At 47.1% G+C, this 22,301-nt stretch overlaps 2 protein-coding genes across 2 annotated transcripts; both read right to left on the reverse strand.

Moving 5' to 3' along the window:
- Positions 1 to 904: 904 nt before the first annotated feature.
- LOC309564309 (uncharacterized protein) lies at positions 905 to 1,669 on the reverse strand (the record flags this gene model as incomplete). The annotated part of the gene is made up of 1 exon (XM_082268935.1): positions 905 to 1,669. One exon carries the CDS (start codon positions 1,667 to 1,669, stop codon positions 905 to 907), a length of 765 nt encoding a protein of 254 aa, XP_082125061.1.
- Positions 1,670 to 7,771: 6,102 nt separating this feature from the next.
- On the reverse strand, positions 7,772 to 8,536 carry LOC309564310 (uncharacterized protein; the record flags this gene model as incomplete). Its single annotated transcript, XM_082268936.1, has 1 exon — positions 7,772 to 8,536. One exon carries the CDS (start codon positions 8,534 to 8,536, stop codon positions 7,772 to 7,774), a length of 765 nt encoding a protein of 254 aa, XP_082125062.1.
- Positions 8,537 to 22,301: the final 13,765 nt, after the last annotated feature.

Below are 22,301 nucleotides of genomic sequence, written 5' to 3' on the forward strand. Positions count from 1 at the left end.
TAATGGTCAACAGATGGCGTGAATCTGGGTGTACTTGCAGTTCAGGTAAGCTTGCGTTAAGTCTATTTTTGTAAACTTTTGCCCCCAGCCAGTGAGCTAAATAGATCTTCAAGTCGAGGCAATGGGTATTGATCCACAAGAAGTTGGTTGTTCAGAGCAACCCTGAAATCCCCACAAATCCTAATGTCTCCGTTCTTTTTCTTGACAGGCACAATTGGTGATGCCCATTCACTTCTATCAACTTTTGTTATGATGTTTTCAGCCAATAGGTGGTCCAGCTCTGCTTCCACTTTCTTCCGCAAGGCAAAAGGTACTGATCTTGCCTTACAAAAACGAGGTGTAGCACCAGGCTTCAAGAGGAGGTGGGCCATCTTCCCTTTTACAGTACCCAAAGAGTCCTCAAAAACCTCCTTAAAGCGAGACTTCAGGGATTCCACCCAATGGTCTGTGTCAGAAAGCAATGTACATTGGGCAATGGTAAAAGGAGGCATTCCCAGGGCCTTGATCCAGTCTCTACCATACAACGGAGGACCTCCTTCACGTACAACATAAAGGCGCAGAGTTTGACTGCGGTTGCCCAATGTAACAAGGGGTTTCACATAACCCAAGGGTTGTAGTAGTTCCTTGCTGTAAGTTTGTAGTTTGAGATTTGTAGGTTGGAGCGGTAGGGACAGACCCAATGCCTTTAAATCAGACCATGAAATGACAGACACAGCCACCCCTGTATCAACATCCATGGAGACAGGACAGCCATTGAGTGTGACATCCACTTTTATCGCAGGAGTACTCCCAGCTACTCAAAACAGTCCAACATGCTGGACACAGGTCTCCTCATCAGAGCTGAAGCCGTTATTATCCGCATCCACACGAAACGTCTGTGTACTTCTACCTCTTTTGGTACCGTTCAGGGAGTGGGAGCTGCGGCAAATACGCCCAATATCTTTCCACAGAGAAAACAAACGACATCCTTGAACTTGCAAGCAGGTGCACTGTGAGTAGTGTTGCCACAACGGTAGCAAGTTGGCGTCCTAGAGACAGAAGAAGTAGGGTGGCGAGACTTAGGTTGATTTGGGGACGATTGTCTTGGGTGTCGGGTGATAGCAGTGTGGAATATTTCCTCACCCTGGTTCGCAGGAGTGTCAGGTGGTGCCTTCAGTAGGATGGCATCTCGTGTAGCCAACTCCATGACCGTAGCAAGGTCAGTGGCTTTCATCAGAGTCAAGTCGGGTTCTGTGAGTAAACTTTTCTGTATGGCTGGGTCGCAGAGTCCCATGACAAACATGTCGCGGAGAGCTGTCTGCAGGTAGTCTCCAAACTGACAAGTGGCAGCTAGTTTACGTAAAGCAATGATAAATGTCTTTATGTCCTCCCCTGCCTGCTGCCTCCTACTGTAGAATTTAAACCGCTCTATGATATCTAACGGCTTTGGGTTGTAGTGTGCATGTAGCTTCTGAATTAACTCCGGCAGGGGCTGAGAGGCCAGCTTGTCTGGAGAAATGAGGTCTCTGAGAGTACCATATGCAGCTTGAGCCATTGCTGTGAGGAAAACTGCAACTTTCTTTTCTGCAGCCACACTATTTGCTTCCATATACTGCTCCAGCCTCTCCACCCAGAAGCTCCATAACTCAGCAGCAGGATCAAATGGTTGAATAAACCCTATGAAGGCCATGTGTGCTAAAATCCACAATCCTCGTCGCCACTGTTATGTCCCTTGGACACGAGGGTGTTGCTAGCAATGCTGCCAGTATCTGCTCAGCAAGTTACACACAGGCTGGATGTACTTCTTAACCAGGGAGAGCTTTATTACTCACTCAGAGACATGCTGACATGAAGGAGACATAATATAACAGCTTCTGTTCCTAACAGATGTAATCTCTTCTCTGTACCATACTGCTGCTTCCAGGCTCCACACACTGTGTCTGACTTTCTGGTACAGCCCCTTCCCCATCATGCATCAGGAGAAAAGGGGAAAGGTCAAAGTTATCCTGCACAAACATCACATGATCTTATCTGGAATAAAGTTTTTTGGACTGCTTTTGCAAGATCCTTGGTGTGCTGGCGAATATGTATCTAGTCCTTACTGGGCTGACGTTTTTGGGTACTGACGTCGTTCGGTCACGCCCACTCCCACGATCAGCTGTTGCCTTGGACGCCCGGGAAACTTCAGGATGCAGGTCCCGGACTCCTGGGTATCGTTGAGTAGGGAAGGAGGGGGGAGCATGCCACCGCCGTGCGGGGGGGAGATCATCAGGGTTCATGCCGCACTACTTCGTTACACAGGCATGTGAAATAACTGACCCTCGATCCGTAGATTCGCTCCGGTGTGACTGCTTAGCGAGGAGCTGTGCAGCTAAGCGTCCATCTCTCTCGCCGGCCGGCTCCGCCCTCACGTCATCCGTCTTAAAGGTGTATGCGTACCACCTAATTAGAAAGGTGGGACGCATATTTGAAAATAAAATGGAAAATAAGGGTACCAGAGGTACCAGAATCTTACAATAAGCATCATGGGAAATGTGGTTCCAAAGCATCTGGGGGTGGCAAGGTTCCCCATCACTGGTTAAGATCTACACTTTATTACCAAAAGTATTGGGACGCCTGACTTTACACACACATAAAATTTTAATGGCATCCCAGTCTTAGTCCGTGGGGTTTAATATTGAGTTGACCCACACTTTGCAGCTATAACAGTTTCAACTCTTCTGGGAAGGCTGTCCACAAGGTTTAGGAGTGTGTCTATGGGAATGTTTGACCATTGTTTCAGAAGCGCATTTGTGAGGTCAGGCACTAATGTTGGACGAGATGGCCTGGCTCTTAGTCTCCATTCTAATTCATCCCAAAGGTGTTCTATCGGGTTTAGGACTTTATACAGGACAGTCAAGTTTCTCCACCACAAACTCTCTCCACACTATATTGCCAAAAGAATTGGGCCACCCCTCCAAATAATTTGGTGGAGGGATGATTATGGTGTGGAGTGATTTTTCAGGAGTTGGGCTTGGCCCCTTAGTTCCAATGAAGGGAATGCTTAAGGCATCAACATACCAAGACATTTTGGGCAATTTCATGCTCCAATCTTAGTGGGAACAGTTTGGGGATGGCCTCTTCCTGTTACAACATGACTGCGCACCATTTCTCAAAGCAAGGTCCATAAAGACATTGATGAGTGAGTTTTTTGTAGAGGAACTTGACCTGCACCGGGTCCTGACCTCTCCTTTGGAATGAATTAGCAGAGATTACGAACCAGGCCTTCTCTTCCAACATCAGTGCCTGACCTCACAAATGCGCTTCTGGAAGAATGGTCAAACATTCCTACAGACACTCCTAGACCTTGTGGACACCCTTCCAAGAAGAGGTGAAGCTGTTATAACTGCAAAGGGTGGTCCAACTCAATATTGAACCCTATATACTAAAACTAAGAATGTACATGTAAAGGCAGGCGTCCAGATACTTTTGCTAATATAGTGTATATCTACATAGTCAAGTTATCCTTCAGGGACCAATGTTTCTAATATATTGATCCAGTGGGTTTCATTCTTGGGCACATTATATACCATCCCTTTGGGGTTTCTGCCACAATGTTTTCTGAAGTGTTTGGATAGATTATGTCCTCTGAATCCTTTTTTGACACCCGCAATCGTTCCCCGGTGAAAGAGAAGAACGGTCACATGTTGTAAACACACCTTACCGTTCTTCTCTCTGGAATGCTCATAGAGCCCATGTGATCCTTCTATATAGGATCACATGTCTCACATGTCTCTATGGTCATTTCAGAAGCCACAACCCCCACAGTTAGAATAACTCCCCTAGGCTCACATTTAACCCCTTGATCACCCACAGGGTTAACTCCTTCCCTGACAGTGGCATTATTACAGTAACAGTGCATATTTTTAGCACTGATTACTGTAGTAATGTCACTGGTACCCCCAAAAGTGTCAAAAATGTCAGTTAGGGGTCTGATCTGTCTGCCGCAATGTCGCAGTCCTGCAAAAAAAAGCAGATTGCCGCCATTACTAGAAAAAATAGAAATTACATAAATCTTTCCTGTGGTTAGTAGACGCAATAACGTTTGCGCAAACCAATCAAAATACGGTTATTGTGATTTTTTTTTTTACCAGAAATATGTAGCAGAAAAGAAAATGGCCTAAGATGTTAAAACATTTTGATTTTTAATTTTTGTTGGGAGTGTTATATAGCAGAATGTGAAAAATATTGTTTTTTTTTTTTTTTTCAAAATTGTCGCTCTTTTTTTGTTTATAGAGCAAAAAAAAAAATTGCACAGGTGATCAAATACAACCAAAAGAAAGCTCTATTTGTGGGAAAAGAAGGACATCATTTTTTTTTAGTTACAGCAGCGCATGACTGCGCAATTTTCCATTAAGTAACGCAGTGCCAAATCGCAAAATATTTCTTGGTCATTAAGGGGGCAAATCCTTCAGGTCTTAAAGTGGTTAATATTGTTTATTTGTTAATTTTTGCCTGGCACCTTTAATCCCTCTAATTTCCCTACCTTCCTGTTTCTCCTGAGAGGGAGAAGGGAGTGGTGGGCCTCCCTTTTTATCCTTATCTGTTTAATTGAGGGATAGTGCCTGGGCATACAATTTACATTTCTTTCTTGTGACAAAGCAGAATCTCTCCCCATCTCCCCCCATCACTACTAATTGTACTTCTCTATGTTTGTTACTCAAATACTCAATAAAAAGGTTATGGTTAAAAAAAAAAAAAAAATCCTCCCAATCCTTTTTACCTACCTGCTGTTTTAATCAATCTAACTTAATGTTGTGGTCAGGGAATCAAGAGTTAATTATACCATTTAATGAAGTACGGTTGAAGCGTGCCGAAACCGTGGTTCGGGCAGGCCTGTAAATAAAGAGGGCCCACCAAGATGGAATTATTGAAAAAAGGGGAGTGGAGGGAGGGGTACCCTAAAACGTCAGCCCAGGAAGGAGACAATTTTTTTCAAAATTGTCACTCTTTTTTTATCGCGCAAAAAATAAAAATCGCAGAGGTAATCAAATCCCACCAAAAGAAAGCTCTATTTGTGAGAAAAAAAGGACATCAATTTTATTAGGGTACATCATCGCACGACCACGCAATTGTCAGTTAAAGTAACGCAGTGCCGAATTGCAAAAAATGGCCTGGTCATTAGGGTGAAAATATTCCAGTCCAGAAGTGGTTAAAAAAGGAAAGCAATCAAGTATACTGGATAAAAAGGAGGCAATGTATTTGGTACCAGAAGCCTCAAAAACTCTGTGATATACTACGTATCGAAAATTCACAAAAACGCATAGAAGCCTCCTGGGAGGCCAATCATTAGTGAGGTGGAATCTTTGTTCACTGGGCTAGGAGAATACATTGATGGTTACTTACAACTCTTGGTAACACAAAGCAAATCATACCTTACAGATAGTAAACATTTGATTCCCATGCTGAGGGAGCCTGTAAAATGTAGACAATTGTATTCTGACCATCATCAAAGTGAACTCTCTCTATACAAAGATTGCTCAAGAAGACGGTTTAAAAGCAGAGGAGTAGGCATTACATCAGCAATCACATTTGAAACACAAACAGATAAACCTGCCTAAGCATGGCTATAAAGGCAACTATTTCTGGTACAATAAAAAGTACTATGCTCAAACACGAGTGGTATCCATAAGAGCAAAGTATGCTCCCAGTGTTGCAAACGTGTTCATGAGGAAATGGGAGGAGGAAATAATCTATGGTAAGAAATGGCCACAATTAAATCTGTACAAATAGTTCATAGACAATATAATTATAGTATGGGAGGGCACTGAGGAATCCCTAAAATATTTTTTTGATGTTATCAATAATAATCGATACATTATAACATTCACAAGGGAGTGAAATAGAGTGTGCACTTCCTTGATCTGGAGATATACAAAAAGAGTGGAACATTATGTACCAGAACCTACTTTAAATCAACAGACAGAAATTTTTATATACCCATTTCAAGCTGTCACCATCTGAAATGGATAAAGAATATCCCAAAAGGCCAGCTGTTGAGAATTCAACGCAACTGCAATAAACACGGGAAGATTACCAAACACAAGCAGATATTTTGGTGAGCAGGTTTAAAGAAAAAGGTTATGACAAATGGGCAGGTGGAGCCTACAGTTGTGGGAGGGGAGGGGACGGCCTATTTAACGTCAGGCCGTCCTCCTTACTGGGCTATATTATAGTTCATATTCCTATTGCACACCTTCCTGGTTTGTAGGCTCGTGTGTACTGGGTGCTGGACGAACATGCCTGACGAAGGGGTCCTGTGCGGCTCTGAAACGTTGGACTATATTTTTCTGATGTGATCTGTTATGTCCCTTGGACATGAGTGTGTTGCTCGAGAAGACAGAATGAGTTCTTTGGAAAGCCGAAAGGCTTCTTCACATTTTTCTGTCCAAATCCATTTAGCTTTTGCATCCAGTAAGCAATGTAACGGGTAGAGCTAGTGTGCTAGGTTTGGCAAGAAACGGTGGTAGTAATTTAGGAGGCCAAGGTAAGATCTGAGCTGTGTGACATTCTGTGGAGTAGGGGCATGGGTAAGGGCTTTAACCTTTTCTTCAGTAGTGTGTAACCCATGTCGGTCCACCGTGTGGGCACAAAATTCCAGCCGAGACTTTAGAAATTCGCATTTTGAAAGATTGACACGTAAACCATACCTTTGGAGTCTCTCTAGCACAGCTTCCACATTCTTTCTATGTTCTTCATCAGTGGGACCGGTGATGAGCATGTCATCTAGTAGACATTGAGTGAAGGGTGTGCCTGCCAGGACCTCATCCATGATCCGCTGCCAGATGGCTGGCGCTGGGGCAATGCCGAAAACCATGCGGTTATATTGGAATAAACCTTTATGTGTGTTAATGGTCAACAGATGGCGTGAATCTGGGTGTACTTGCAGTTCAGGTAAGCTTGCGTTAAGTCTATTTTTGTAAACTTTTGCCCCCAGCCAGTGAGCTAAATAGATCTTCAAGTCGAGGCAATGGGTATTGATCCACAAGAAGTTGGTTGTTCAGAGCAACCCTGAAATCCCCACAAATCCTAATGTCTCCGTTCTTTTTCTTGACAGGCACAATTGGTGATGCCCATTCACTTCTATCAACTTTTGTTATGATGTTTTCAGCCAATAGGTGGTCCAGCTCTGCTTCCACTTTCTTCCGCAAGGCAAAAGGTACTGATCTTGCCTTACAAAAACGAGGTGTAGCACCAGGCTTCAAGAGGAGGTGGGCCATCTTCCCTTTTACAGTACCCAAAGAGTCCTCAAAAACCTCCTTAAAGCGAGACTTCAGGGATTCCACCCAATGGTCTGTGTCAGAAAGCAATGTACATTGGGCAATGGTAAAAGGAGGCATTCCCAGGGCCTTGATCCAGTCTCTACCATACAACGGAGGACCTCCTTCACGTACAACATAAAGGCGCAGAGTTTGACTGCGGTTGCCCAATGTAACAAGGGGTTTCACATAACCCAAGGGTTGTAGTAGTTCCTTGCTGTAAGTTTGTAGTTTGAGATTTGTAGGTTGGAGCGGTAGGGACAGACCCAATGCCTTTAAATCAGACCATGAAATGACAGACACAGCCACCCCTGTATCAACATCCATGGAGACAGGACAGCCATTGAGTGTGACATCCACTTTTATCCCAGGAGTACTCCCAGCTACTCAAAACAGTCCAACATGCTGGACACAGGTCTCCTCATCAGAGCTGAAGCCGTTATTATCCGCATCCACACGAAACGTCTGTGTACTTCTACCTCTTTTGGTACCGTTCAGGGAGTGGGAGCTGCGGCAAATACGCCCAATATCTTTCCACAGAGAAAACAAACGACATCCTTGAACTTGCAAGCAGGTGCACTGTGAGTAGTGTTGCCACAACGGTAGCAAGTTGGCGTCCTAGAGACAGAAGAAGTAGGGTGGCGAGACTTAGGTTGATTTGGGGACGATTGTCTTGGGTGTCGGGTGATAGCAGTGTGGAATATTTCCTCACCCTGGTTCGCAGGAGTGTCAGGTGGTGCCTTCAGTAGGATGGCATCTCGTGTAGCCAACTCCATGACCGTAGCAAGGTCAGTGGCTTTCATCAGAGTCAAGTCGGGTTCTGTGAGTAAACTTTTCTGTATGGCTGGGTCGTAGAGTCCCATGACAAACATGTCGCGGAGAGCTGTCTGCAGGTAGTCTCCAAACTGACAAGTGGCAGCTAGTTTACGTAAAGCAATGATAAATGTCTTTATGTCCTCCCCTGCCTGCTGCCTCCTACTGTAGAATTTAAACCGCTCTATGATATCTAACGGCTTTGGGTTGTAGTGTGCATGTAGCTTCTGAATTAACTCCGGCAGGGGCTGAGAGGCCAGCTTGTCTGGAGAAATGAGGTCTCTGAGAGTACCATATGCAGCTTGAGCCATTGCTGTGAGGAAAACTGCAACTTTCTTTTCTGCAGCCACACTATTTGCTTCCATATACTGCTCCAGCCTCTCCACCCAGAAGCTCCATAACTCAGCAGCAGGATCAAATGGTTGAATAAACCCTATGAAGGCCATGTGTGCTAAAATCCACAATCCTCGTCGCCACTGTTATGTCCCTTGGACACGAGGGTGTTGCTAGCAATGCTGCCAGTATCTGCTCAGCAAGTTACACACAGGCTGGATGTACTTCTTAACCAGGGAGAGCTTTATTACTCACTCAGAGACATGCTGACATGAAGGAGACATAATATAACAGCTTCTGTTCCTAACAGATGTAATCTCTTCTCTGTACCATACTGCTGCTTCCAGGCTCCACACACTGTGTCTGACTTCCTGGTACAGCCCCTTCCCCATCATGCATCAGGAGAAAAGGGGAAAGGTCAAAGTTATCCTGCACAAACATCACATGATCTTATCTGGAATAAAGTTTTTTGGACTGCTTTTGCAAGATCCTTGGTGTGCTGGCGAATATGTATCTAGTCCTTACTGGGCTGACGTTTTTGGGTACTGACGTCGTTCGGTCACGCCCACTCCCACGATCAGCTGTTGCCTTGGACGCCCGGGAAACTTCAGGATGCAGGTCCCGGACTCCTGGGTATCGTTGAGTAGGGAAGGAGGGGGGAGCATGCCACCGCCGTGCGGGGGGGTGATCATCAGGGTTCATGCCGCACTACTTCGTTACACAGGCATCACATCGCCACCCTGCCATCCCACCTCCACCCCGGTGATCTCCACGTAGCCCTGCCTGCTTCCACCTCCAGCCCTTTCCCTGCTCACTGTCCCAAGTTCCAGGCAGCTCGAGCAGTGCTGTGCACAGCCTGCAGAGTTCTCTCACTCTCCCCTTGCTGCTGCCCCCCCCCCCCGCCAGTCCTCTCCGTGGGACTCCCCCCCCTTCTCCTCCTTCGGCCGGAGGCTGCTTTCAGATGGAGAGAGGGGAAAGAGGAAAAAAAAAAAACACACACACACACACACCAAGCCGTCTCCACAGGAAGGGACACAGGTTCAGGGTCACACTGCCACCCAGGCCAGTTGTGGTACTGCGCCCTGACAGCCTCTGCAGCCAGATGAGCTGACATACCAAGCTCGAGTTTCCCTCGCCTGGTTCCATGGGAGGGGTGTTTTTTGGTATCATTCATACACACATCAAACCGGGGGGGGGGGGGGATTGGTATCGTTCATACATCAAACTGGAGGGGTGAGGGGGGGTCTCGCAGGTTATACGCTCCACACCTTCCCCTGGGCTGCCTCTCCACCTTTCACCCGTGCTGTTACTCACACGATCCGCAGCGCACCCCCCCTGCCGTTCGCTTCCTTTCTCCGGTCTCCACGCCACGGGTCTTTGACCATTTGAGACCCACCTTCCATACGTATCGACAGTTCTTGTCCATCAAACCGCACGTACACGCAACTGGCACACGTTGCTGCCAGGTCACACCATCTCCTGGTTCATTCAGTCTGTTTTTCAGCCCCCCCCCTTAGTTATAGATCCAGGGGGGCACCTACGCAGGCCGGCCCCCCTCGCACATTAGAGTTGGCGGTCGTAGGTCTTATTACTTCGTTTGAGTCAGTTTCTCATATCATCTCACATCCATAGTGTCAACCACAGTTTTGCTCACCCACAGGTAGTTCGCTTGAACATTACCAGACGTTCATCCAAGCTTAAGACCCCTCAAGAGTCATCAAGGTATGCTGTTCCATTACCAAGAGTACCCCCTCTTCGTTAACTGGCGCGGTGGGCAGGGGCGGGGGGTCAGGAGCTTAGGCATGTCACTTCTTAGTTATCGCGAGACCAACACCCATCCTCACACGGGGTTATTTTCGTCCATCGGCCAAAATCATAGCTAGTGTTTCGCTGTTTTGGTCAGGGTAGTCAGGGCTTCACCTTCCCAGAGGCCTACACCCCGCCATCATTCATGGCACAGCTTAGGTCCAAATCATAGATAGCGCCTCTACCAGCCGCCGGGATTTAGCAGGGCCTCACGTCCCGTTTCTCCAAATTGTCTCTCAGGTAAAAAAAAAAGCGCAAGTTAACGCCCTGTCGTATGAGTTTTTCATCCCCCATTTCCTTCTATGTCATCTCAGCATGTCTCACGCATCAGACCAAGGAGACAACTTCTCCCTGCCTAGCACGCCAGCCAGGCCACCCACTCCAGTTTCCATTCCTGCCGCAGAAGGTAGCCGGATTCCGTCAAGTCCCGGTTCTTTGAGGACATGGACCATTCCCAAGATTGCCGCCGAGTTGAGACGGAGGGTGATACCATTTCCGGCCACAGCCATGAAGGCGAAGTTGTACAGGATCTTGGTATCCAACGCTGTCTACATGCAAACAGGGACTGACTCACAGGTGTCAAGGACGCTTTAGCCAAAATTCAGGCCACTATGGCGTCTGTTCTGGCATCCGTTAGTAGCCTAAATCAGAGGTTGAAAAAATTAGAATCCCCAGTACCGGCCTCCGCAGCTTCCCCAGGTTCCCTGCCCTCTCAGGTCTTTGGCTTGCCAGCCCCTCAGGGCACCTTCACAGGTATGCCAACTCCTTCAGGCTCCATCTCTCACATTATTACACCAACGCACATGGTTCCGCACAACATCAGGAAAGACATTCTGGAGGGGAAGGACGTGAATCTTATGTCTCTGTTTATTGCATCCCAAGACATAGTCGAGAGCAAGACCTAAAACTATGGGGACCTGTCGGTGGTTCTGAAGGCCAGGGACCCCAGACTGAACAGGAAGCTGTCCATTCCCGAGTTCGTCTTGGCCTTCGGTCTGTTCAGGGATGTGGTCTGCTTTAACTCCCCTCATCGCAGAGAAGAACTGGACTTGTATCTGCACAAGTATGGCGGAACCACCTTTTACGATTATCACCGCTCGTTCTCGGCCAAGGAGGCGGCCACCTTTGCCCAGTTCAACATCAGGGTAGATTGGGGTCAGCTGGACACTGAGTTGTTTTGTTACCACTTTGCCGGGCTTGTGCCACCGGCATGCGCTATTTGCGTGTCAAACTCCCACTCCACCAACTTGTGTGCCGTCGAGCTCAGTTCTCCTGCCGCCGGCGAGGTCACCCCGGGCCCCAGCAGATCTGATCAGAGGTCCGCCAAAGACAAATTAGGGAGACCAATAGTGTTCCTGGGCAAGGCGCAGGTATGCAACAATGTCAACGTGGGGGGCTGCAGTTTCAGTGCCTGCAGGTTGTTGCATATCTGCTCCACCTGCTTCCAGGCACATGCCAAGTCCATGTGCCTCAGTCGTCTTTTCCCCAAAAGCTGACTGACCGAGGTACAGGTCGATTCCCTGGCCTTCTTCCTGAAATCCCATCCCTCTCTGGACTTATTTGAGTTTTTAATCTCTGTCTTCACGAGAGGGTTCCACACGGGTCTGGTGGCACTGCTGTCAGGTACAATCGAGTGTAAAATCCTACAATCAGCCTCGGCTGACCCAGCTGTAGTCGACACTCTGTTGCAAGCAGAAGTAGACAAGGGTTTCATGTTAGGACTTTTCTGTACCCCTCCTTTTTCCTGCTGGTGAACCAACCCATTGGGGGTAGCCACCGGAAAATATAACAATAAAAAACGATTGATCATAGACCTCTCGGCTCCTCATTCCATCTCCAAGCCCAGCCTCAATTCACTAATTCCCTCCGTAGAGTTTTCGCTGCAGTACACCACAGGGGATCACGCCATTCAGGCTATCCTGAAAGCTGGGAAAGCGGCTTGGCTCGGGAAAACTGACATTTCCAATGCTTTCAAGTTGCTGCCCATACATCCATCACTATGGCATCTGCATGGTGCGAAATGGAAGGGGTTTTACTATTTCGCCATTCGCCTGACCTTCGGGGCCAAAAGCAGCCCCAAGATTTTTGATTTATTCGCAGAGGCTCTGTGCTGGCTCCTAATTAATATCAGTTGCTGTCCAGTCATCATCCATTACCTAGATGATTTCCTGACAGTGGAAAGTCCCACATCCGCTCAGCTTGGTAAAAACGGTGGCACTCTTTTCGGCTCTAGGGGTTCCGGTAGCCAAGGACAAAAAAATAGGTCCCTCCACCAAACTGACCTTCCTAGGCATTTGCCTAGACTCGGTCGCCATGTAGGCAAGCCTGCCCCCGGACAAAGTTCAGAGGATCAAGGCAGAGATTGAGGGGTTCCTCGTTAGAGGTTCCGCATCTCGGAAAGACCTCCTGTCTCTTCTGGGTTCCCTGAACTACGCCATGAGAATCATTCCTCAAGACCGTGCTTTTGTCTCCAGGCTCCACTGTCTGCTCCCTGGCCTCCCGCATGACGGGAGCACTATCTCGTTGGACGGGCAGGCCAAGGCAGACTTGTCCATGTGGAGGCAGTTCCTGGCACATTGGAACGGGGTGAACATGTTCATCCCGCCTTTTTCTGACAGCTCTCCAGTCTTATGGACCGATGCGGCAGCTCATTGAGGGTTTGCAGCCATTTGCGGGGTCAACTGGTTCTGAGATTTTTGACCACCCGAGACTGCCAATCTACCATCTTTTAACCGCACTTCCACCCTTTTAGAAATTCATCCCATAGTGGCAGCAGGCCCGGGTGTGGGGACACCGGTGGGGAGGTCAGACAGTAAAATGTTTGACGGATAACATGGCGGCCTGCGACATAATCAACAAGGGCCATTCCTCATCTCTCACCATCATGAGCCTAGTTAGGAGACTCACTTGGCTCGCAGCCACTCTAAATTTTCACCTTATTTGCGAGCACGTGCCAGGTTCCCACAACTCAGCAGCTGATGCCCTTTCTCGTTGCAAATTGCATGTCTTCTTCCAGTTGCACCCCACAGCCGTGAGTATTCCTGACACGCCACCTCGGTTTCAAGATCTCATCCTGGACTAGCCGAACTCATGGCCCATGGGAGCATGCTAGCTCAATCAGCACTCTCGGTAAACACTAGGCGCTCATACGATCGGGCTCTGACCATCTTCTCCAGATTCATTACGGAGTTCAGCATCTGAGATCCTTTTTCCTTAGACACCATGGTGGCGTTCACCTCTTTTTGCCACTTAAATCTGAAGCTCGCCCACAGCACGGTCAAGCTTTATCTCTCAGGGGTGCAATTTCATGTGATCAACACACACCCCAGTCACAGTGCTTTCATGTCTTCCAGGCCAATAAAAAAACATCTTAAAAGGCATCCTTCGCTTGGAGGGCTGCAAGCCCGCGAGACATCAACCGATCAACAGCTTCAGGTTTAGGGCCTTGTCTGACATGTTGGACACACGGCAGTTTGAAGCAGGAACAAATAGTGTCATCAAGTTCGCCATATACCTGGCCTTCTACGGATTCTTGCGTCCCAGCGAGTTCACCGCGGGGAGGTTAAATGGGGCCTCCAACTTGCTGGGTGGGGTGGCAGATTTGATCAAAGTGGGGGATCACTTCCTCCTGACACTACGACACTCCAAAACCAACAAGGAGGGGCCGCCGGTTGACGTTCCCCTGTACCCTACAGGCAATCAGTGGTGCCCAGTCCGGTTACTGGACCATCTTCTCCCATCCTTGACAGGTCGTGGCCCATATGCCCCCTTCTGAGTCTACATGGCTTGCCACTCACCACCTCAAAATTTAAGCAGTACGTGAGAGCCTTGCTGTCTAAAATAGGTTGCGACCCCGCAGCATTCTCAGGTCATTCCTTTCGCATAGGGGCAGCTTCGGCCGCGTCTAGTCACAACATACCAGTGCATATAATTAAAAGGATGGGCCAATGGAAGTCCTCTGCTTACAGCTGGTACATTCCCCAGCCGGAGAATGAACTCAGACTGGCTTTCAGAGAACTGGCCACATAGCACTACAGTTTTCGCTTCTTTCCGTTTTAGGGATGTGTGTATTAAAGGTTGTTTTGGTTAAGCTTATACTTTTGCCCTCTTTATTTACAGGCCTGCCCGAACCACGGTTTCGGCACGCTTCAACCGTACTTCAATAAATGGTATAATTCACTCTTTTGATTCTCTGACCACAAATGGGCAGGTGGAGCCTGCAGTTGTGGGAGGGGAGGGGAGGGGCCGGCCTTTTTAACGTCAGGCCGCCCTCCTTCCTGGGCTGACGTTTTAGGGTACCCCTCCCTCCACTCCCCTTTTTTCAATAATTCCATCTTGGTGGGCCCTCTTTATTTACAGGCCTGCCCGAACCACGGTTTCGGCACGCTTCAACCGTACTTCATTAAATGGTATAATTAACTCTTGATTCCCTGACCACAACATTAAGTTAGATTGATTAAAACAGCAGGTAGGTAAAAAGGATTGGGAGGATTTTTTTTTTTTTTTAACCATAACCTTTTTATTGAGTATTTGAGTAACAAACATAGAGAAGTACAATTAGTAGTGATGGGGGGAGATGGGGAGAGATTCTGCTTTGTCACAAGAAAGAAATGTAAATTGTATGCCCAGGCACTATCCCTCAATTAAACAGATAAGGATAAAAAGGGAGGCCCACCACTCCCTTCTCCCTCTCAGGAGAAACAGGAAGGTAGGGAAATTAGAGGGATTAAAGGTGCCAGGCAAAAATTAACAAATAAACAATATTAACCACTTTAAGACCTGAAGGATTTGCCCCCTTAATGACCAAGAAATATTTTGCGATTTGGCACTGCGTTACTTAATGGAAAATTGCGCAGTCATGCGCTGCTGTAACTAAAAAAAAATGATGTCCTTCTTTTCCCACAAATAGAGCTTTCTTTTGGTTGTATTTGATCACCTGTGCAATTTTTTTTTTTGCTCTATAAACAAAAAAAGAGCGACAATTTTGAAAAAAAAAAAAAAAACAATATTTTTCACATTCTGCTATATAACACTCCCAACAAAAATTAAAAATCAAAATGTTTTAACATCTTAGGCCATTTTCTTTTCTGCTACATATTTCTGGTAAAAAAAAAAAATCACAATAACCGTATTTTGATTGGTTTGCGCAAACGTTATTGCGTCTACTAACCACAGGAAAGATTTATGTAATTTCTATTTTTTCTAGTAATGGCGGCAATCTGCTTTTTTTTGCAGGACTGCGACATTGCGGCAGACAGATCAGACCCCTAACTGACATTTTTGACACTTTTGGGGGTACCAGTGACATTACTACAGTAATCAGTGCTAAAAATATGCACTGTTACTGTAATAATGCCACTGTCAGGGAAGGAGTTAACCCTGTGGGTGATCAAGGGGTTAAATGTGAGCCTAGGGGAGTTATTCTAACTGTGGGGGTTGTGGCTTCTGAAATGACCATAGAGACATGTGAGACATGTGATCCTATATAGAAGGATCACATGGGCTCTATGATCATTCCAGAGAGAAGAACGGTAAGGTGTGTTTACAACATGTGACCGTTCTTCTCTTTCACCGGGGAACGATTGCGGGTGTCAAAAAAGGATTCAGAGGACATAATCTATCCAAACACTTCAGAAAACATTGTGGCAGAAACCCCAAAGGGATGGTATATAATGTGCCCAAGAATGAAACCCACTGGATCAATATATTAGAAACATTGGTCCCTGAAGGATAACTTGACTATGTAGATATACACTATATTAGCAAAAGTATCTGGACGCCTGCCTTTACATGTACATTCTTAGTTTTAGTATATAGGGTTCAATATTGAGTTGGACCACCCTTTGCAGTTATAACAGCTTCACCTCTTCTTGGAAGGGTGTCCACAAGGTCTAGGAGTGTCTGTAGGAATGTTTGACCATTCTTCCAGAAGCGCATTTGTGAGGTCAGGCACTGATGTTGGAAGAGAAGGCCTGGTTCGTAATCTCTGCTAATTCATTCCAAAGGAGAGGTCAGGACCCGGTGCAGGTCAAGTTCCTCTACAAAAAACTCGCTCATCAATGTCTTTATGGACCTTGCTTTGAGAAATGGTGCGCAGTCATGTTGTAACAGGAAGAGGCCATCCCCAAACTGTTCCCACTAAGATTGGAGCATGAAATTGCCCAAAATGTCTTGGTATGTTGATGCCTTAAGCATTCCCTTCATTGGAACTAAGGGGCCAAGCCCAACTCCTGAAAAATCACTCCACACCATAATCATCCCTCCACCAAATTATTTGGAAGGGTGGCCCAATTCTTTTGGCAATATAGTGTGGAGAGAGTTTGTGGTGGAGAAACTTGACTGTCCTGTATAAAGTCCTAAACCCGATAGAACACCTTTGGGATGAATTAGAATGGAGACTAAGAGCCAGGCCATCTCGTCCAACATTAGTGCCTGACCTCACAAATGCGCTTCTGAAACAATGGTCAAACATTCCCATAGACACACTCCTAAACCTTGTGGACAGCCTTCCCAGAAGAGTTGAAACTGTTATAGCTGCAAAGTGTGGGTCAACTCAATATTAAACCCCACGGACTAAGACTGGGATGCCATTAAAATTTTATGTGTGTGTAAAGTCAGGCGTCCCAATACTTTTGGTAATAAAGTGTAGATCTTAACCAGTGATGGGGAACCTTGCCACCCCCAGATGCTTTGGAACCACATTTCCCATGATGCTTATTGTAAGATTCTGGTACCTCTGGTACCCTTATTTTCCATTTTATTTTCAAATATGCGTCCCACCTTTCTAATTAGGTGGTACGCATACACCTTTAAGACGGATGACGTGGGGGCGGAGCCGGCCGGCGAGAGAGATGGACGCTTAGCTGCACAGCTCCTCGCTAAGCAGTCACACCGGAGCGAATCTACGGATCGAGGGTCAGTTATTTCACATCCCACTTACACTCCACGATGGCCGGACGTCAGCAGCACATACCGGGGAAGAGGAGGGGGAAGAATAAACCCGGTAAGCTACTAAACTTCTTCCATCCCACGGGCGGGCCGCGCAGCCAAGATGGCGCCGGCTCTTCTAGTAGCGGTGCCTCGCTGCCTGCTCTGGCGGCCCCTGCTCGCTCTGTACAGTCTGAGGGAGGTGCTGCAGCGGCTGCGGACTCACAGGGGGAGACACATATCACCTCTACCCCTCGCTCTCCCTGTGCCAGCCCCGCTAAATCTAAGATGAAACTGCAGCTTACAGATGAAGACAGGGCCTCAGGTGAAGCAGTGGACGATACTTTAGAGTTTCATGACACCATCTCATCTTTCCCCACTAAAGGCCTACCTGTTATGGACTCCCTGCTGAAAGACATGATGATGTCCCTCAGGAGCTCCATCCATGCAGACATGCTACAGCTTATGTCCCAGTGCAACAGGGATGTTAAGGCAGTAGATACAAGGGTGGAAAAAATCGAAAATAAGATGGGAGAATTTGCGGACACCTTTAATACTATGGTAGATGCCCACAACGAACACGACGATGATATCACATGGCTTAAATAGAAAGTCGCAGATCTTGAAGATCGATCACGACGCAACAACATAAAGATCAGGGGGATCCCTGAGTCGGTTAAGCCTCAAGAACTAACAGACTATCTTACTTCACTGATGCAGGAAGTCCTCCCAGACGTCCCACTCTGTGACATGGCTATTGACCGCATACATAGGTTGCCCAAACCGAAACACATTGCCGCATCACTGCCCCGGGACACCATTGCCCGGATTCATTTTTTTACAGTGAAAGTAAAATTTATGTCCTTGGTTCGGAGGGGTACAAATCTTCCACCTGCTTTAAACAACTTATCCTTTTATGCAGACCTCTCGGCTCATACAATGAATAGACGCCGCAACCTCTCAACTATCACTAAGCCTCTTAGAAATCATCAGGTCACATACCGTTGGAATGATCCCGCTACCTTAGTGGTTACTAGGGGGGACAGAGACTACCGGATTAATTCGCTGGATGATGGCATAGCACTACTACAACGGTGGGGCATCTTGAACCCAGAGGACCACCAGGCCCCAGCTGTGGAATGACTTTTCTTTTTATGTGTGCGGCCTTATCAAGTTGATTCCTCTAATGTGACCCTCCTAGTTATACGTGTTTACAACTACGAAGCTCCGAGTGACATGCTCGGCTAATGTTTGTTCTATTTACACCCCCACCTAACGGTAAAGTGTACCGTGCAGACTCTCCAGTAGAGTCGTCCTTTTTTATTTTTCCTGATCTCTGCTGTTGCAGAGTGCCTATTCCCACGCACTTTTGCCTTGTCTTTTATTTTTTCTGTTTTATTTTTAATTTTTCTATCCAGCTCTACAATAACCTCCTGAACTGCCAAGCACTAACGACTCAAGACCTCCGCCTTGATCTGTCTCGCACCTACTTCCATAACTCCCGGGATCCTTCGGAGAGGGACTGCGACTTGGCAACTGGCGTGAACTCAGTGAGTGTACTTCAATACACCTTCACATAACACTGCTCCTGATCTTCCCCACAAGATGTCTTTCCAATTGCTCTCTCTTAATGTAAATGGTCTTAATAGCCCCCACAAGAGACATATGCTTTGGAGGGAACTTAAAGCCCAGAATTGTGATGTGGTTGCCCTGCAAGAAACGCACTTCATGGCCCAAGCTCACCCACAACTCACATCAAAGCAATACCCACACGCCTTTTACGCCAACAACCCCAAAAAGAGATGTGGAGTGGCATTGCTCTTCAGGGATACTTAGGTATTTTCGCTGCTCTCGCAGTTTGCGGACCCAGAGGGCAGGTTCCTGGTAATATCCTGCTCCATTAACAATTCTACATACACGATAGTGACAATCTATGCCCCCAATTCCAGACAAATTACGTTTCTCAAACGCCTGTGGCAGCAACTACAACCTATGCTCAAGGGCCATGTGCTGCTATGTGGTGATTTTAACGCTGTTCCCAACTACCAATTGGATGTGTCCATGAACTATCCGAGGCGCCATCATCGTGCGGACTTGTCGGCATTTCTGACATCTGCGGACTTGCACGATGTGTGGAGATGTTACAACTCCTCGGAAAGAGACTATTCTTACTATTCCAGGATCCATCATTCATACTCCAGAATTGACCTCTGCCTCACGGATAAATTTCTGTTACAAAGGGTCACACGCGCATCGGTGGGCTCCATAACGTGGTCGGACCACGCCCCTGTTATTTTAACATTCGGGGACGTGCCCTACACCACCAGAGCAAACAGGTGGCGGTTTGATGCTACCCTCCTGACCAACCAGGAGGCTTATACGGAGACCCTCTCTAAATTGACTGAATTTTTTGTTATTAACGATACCCCTGAGATTTGTCCATACACCGTATGGAATGCACATAAAGCTTTTGTACGTGGTGTGTTGATGGCTAGAGGGGCGAGGGTTCGGAGACAGAGGAGACAGAAATTGGATGACATTCTCACCTCTATCAAACATCTAGAAGCTGAAAACAAATTGCTTCCATCCGCGGCTTGCGCGGAGAAGCTTTTCAAATGTCAATCTGAACTCCGGGTCCTTTTGATTGGTCAGCACACTAGAGCCATTGGGCGGCTCAAGGCCTCGCAGTACTCTCATGGCAATAAGGCCGGAAAGTTACTAGCTAACCAACTGAAAGCTAAGCTGAACAAACAGAAAATACCGTACATGCTTCACCATGCTACGGGAGAACGTCTGACCAACCCAAAGGATATAGCGGACGCCTTTAGCCAATACTATAGCTCCCTATACAACCTACGCGAGGACGCATCAACTCCTCAACCCACTATATCAGACATCCAACAATTTCTGTCTTCCATCTCTCTTCCGAGTCTGTTGCCTGGGGATCTGGAAACCCTGAATGCCCCTTTTACTGATGCAGAGATTTTGAAAGCGGTTAAATCTCTCCCCAAGGGGAAATCCCCGGGTCTTGACGGATTCACTCCCGAGTACTACAGCCTGTTCGCAGATACTTTAGTTCCCTATGCTACACGGGTGTTCCAGAAGGCACTCGGTGGGGTCCCTTTTCCAGCTGAGATGCTAGAGGCCACAGTGATTACGCTACCGAAGCCGGGCAAGGAACCTAATAGACCACAAAATTTTAGGCCCATATCACTGTTAAACGTGGACTTAAAGGTCTACGCTAGAATTTTGGCTGACCGTATCTCTAGGTTCCTTCCTGACCTAATTAAACCTGACCAGGTGGGCTTTGTTCTGGGGCGTCAAGCCACAGATGCGACTAGGAGATTAATTGGCCTAATCCATCGAGTCTCCACTCACAAGGTTCCCACGGTACTTCTGTCTTTGGATGCCGAAAAAGCCTTTGACAGGATTCACTGGGGCTACCTGAGGCAGGTTCTGGACAAATTTGGCTTTCGGGGAGCGATATCCCAGGCTATCATGGCCTTATACTCCTCCCCCTCGGCGAGGGTTTTCACTGAGGGCCTTTTTTCTGACAGTTTTGACATAACCAATGGCACACGTCAAGGGTGCCCACTGCCACCAATTATTTTTGCAATGCTCATGGAACCCCTCGCTGAGAGGGTTAGGTCCCACCCTGGGGTTACGGGTATATGTGTTGGAGGAACTCCTCATGTTATTTCATTGTTTGCAGACGACGTCATATTGACCTGCACAGACCCAGAGACATCATTGACACATGTTAGACGCATACTAGAGGAATTTCAGTCGGTTTCCTACTACAAGGTGAATGAGCTTAAATCTAATCTCCTTGGAGTAGCAATGGACCCCAGGCTCCGAGCACGGCTCCGGAGCTTGGTACATTATCAATGGCAGGAAGAATCCATGGACTATTTGGGCATCAAACTGACTAACTCCACGACATCCCTGTTCAAGGCTAATTTTCTTCCCCTTCTGACCTCCACAACTCAGGACACTCTCAGACTCCAGAAGTTTTATCTTTCATGGTCGGGTAAAAATGCGGCCTTCAAGATGTTGATACTACCAAAAATATTGTACATTTTCCGGGCGCTACCTATTCAGATCCCAAACCATTTTTACAAAGCGCTGCAGACACTGATCAGTAAATTTCTCTGGTCCGGTAAACCGCCTAGAACACCTCACAAGACTCTCACCAGGCACGTTCTGGTGGGGGGCATGGGAGTTCCAGATGTGAAAGACTATCACATGGCGGCTATATTGGCACAGTCCAAGCACTGGTTCTCTACAGGGAAGGCGCCTCTGTGGTGCTCTTTGGAGCATTCATATGCGCCACAACCCTCACTGAGGGACCTAATTTTGGCACTCCCCTTTACAGAGAAACCAAAGACGATTGACCACCCCACCATCTCGGCCACGATTCAAGCATGGAAATTCTTTTATGCACACAGGTCTAGGGCTGGGGATCAGATTCAGACACCTATTGCATTATCCACGTTGAGAGCACTGTCCCTAGACTTATGCACTGCACATTGGGGAAAATACGGACTACATCAGGTCCCAGATCTGTACACTCACTCCACCTTGACACCGTTCGCTGACCTATGCCTGAGATTCCCAGACTTTAAGACAGAATTTCTGACATACCACAGAGTTTCACATATTTTACACACTCTACCGGAGCTGCATATCACTTTCCCTCGCCTAGTTCACAAGTTTTGCTTTACTGACATCGTAGGCAAGAGGGGGATCAGCATTTTCTACAACTCTCTGCATGACAGATCCTCATTTTTAAAACTTCCCCATTTACTGAAATGGGAAAAAGACCTACAACAGACGTTTACTGATGCCCAATGGCTGAAAGCCTTTAAGCTGAACTACTCACTTACTAAATGCTCCACCTTCAGGGAAGGGGCACAAAAGATCCACCTGTGGTGGTATAGGACTCCCTATGTTTTAGCTAAATACGGTGGCTCCTGCTCTAACCTGTGCTGGAGGGGATGCGGGCAAGTCGGTACATTAGTGCACATGTTGTGGTCATGCTTATCCTTACAAAGTTTCTGGACTTCAATACACAGACTGATAGCTGATATCACGGGTATTCTCAACAAACTAAGAGTGGAACAAGCCTTACTGGGTATTGGGCTA

Source organism: Pelophylax lessonae (genome assembly GCF_965119305.1).
Source record: "Pelophylax lessonae genome assembly, chromosome: 9".
Lineage (NCBI taxonomy): Eukaryota > Metazoa > Chordata > Amphibia > Anura > Ranidae > Pelophylax > Pelophylax lessonae.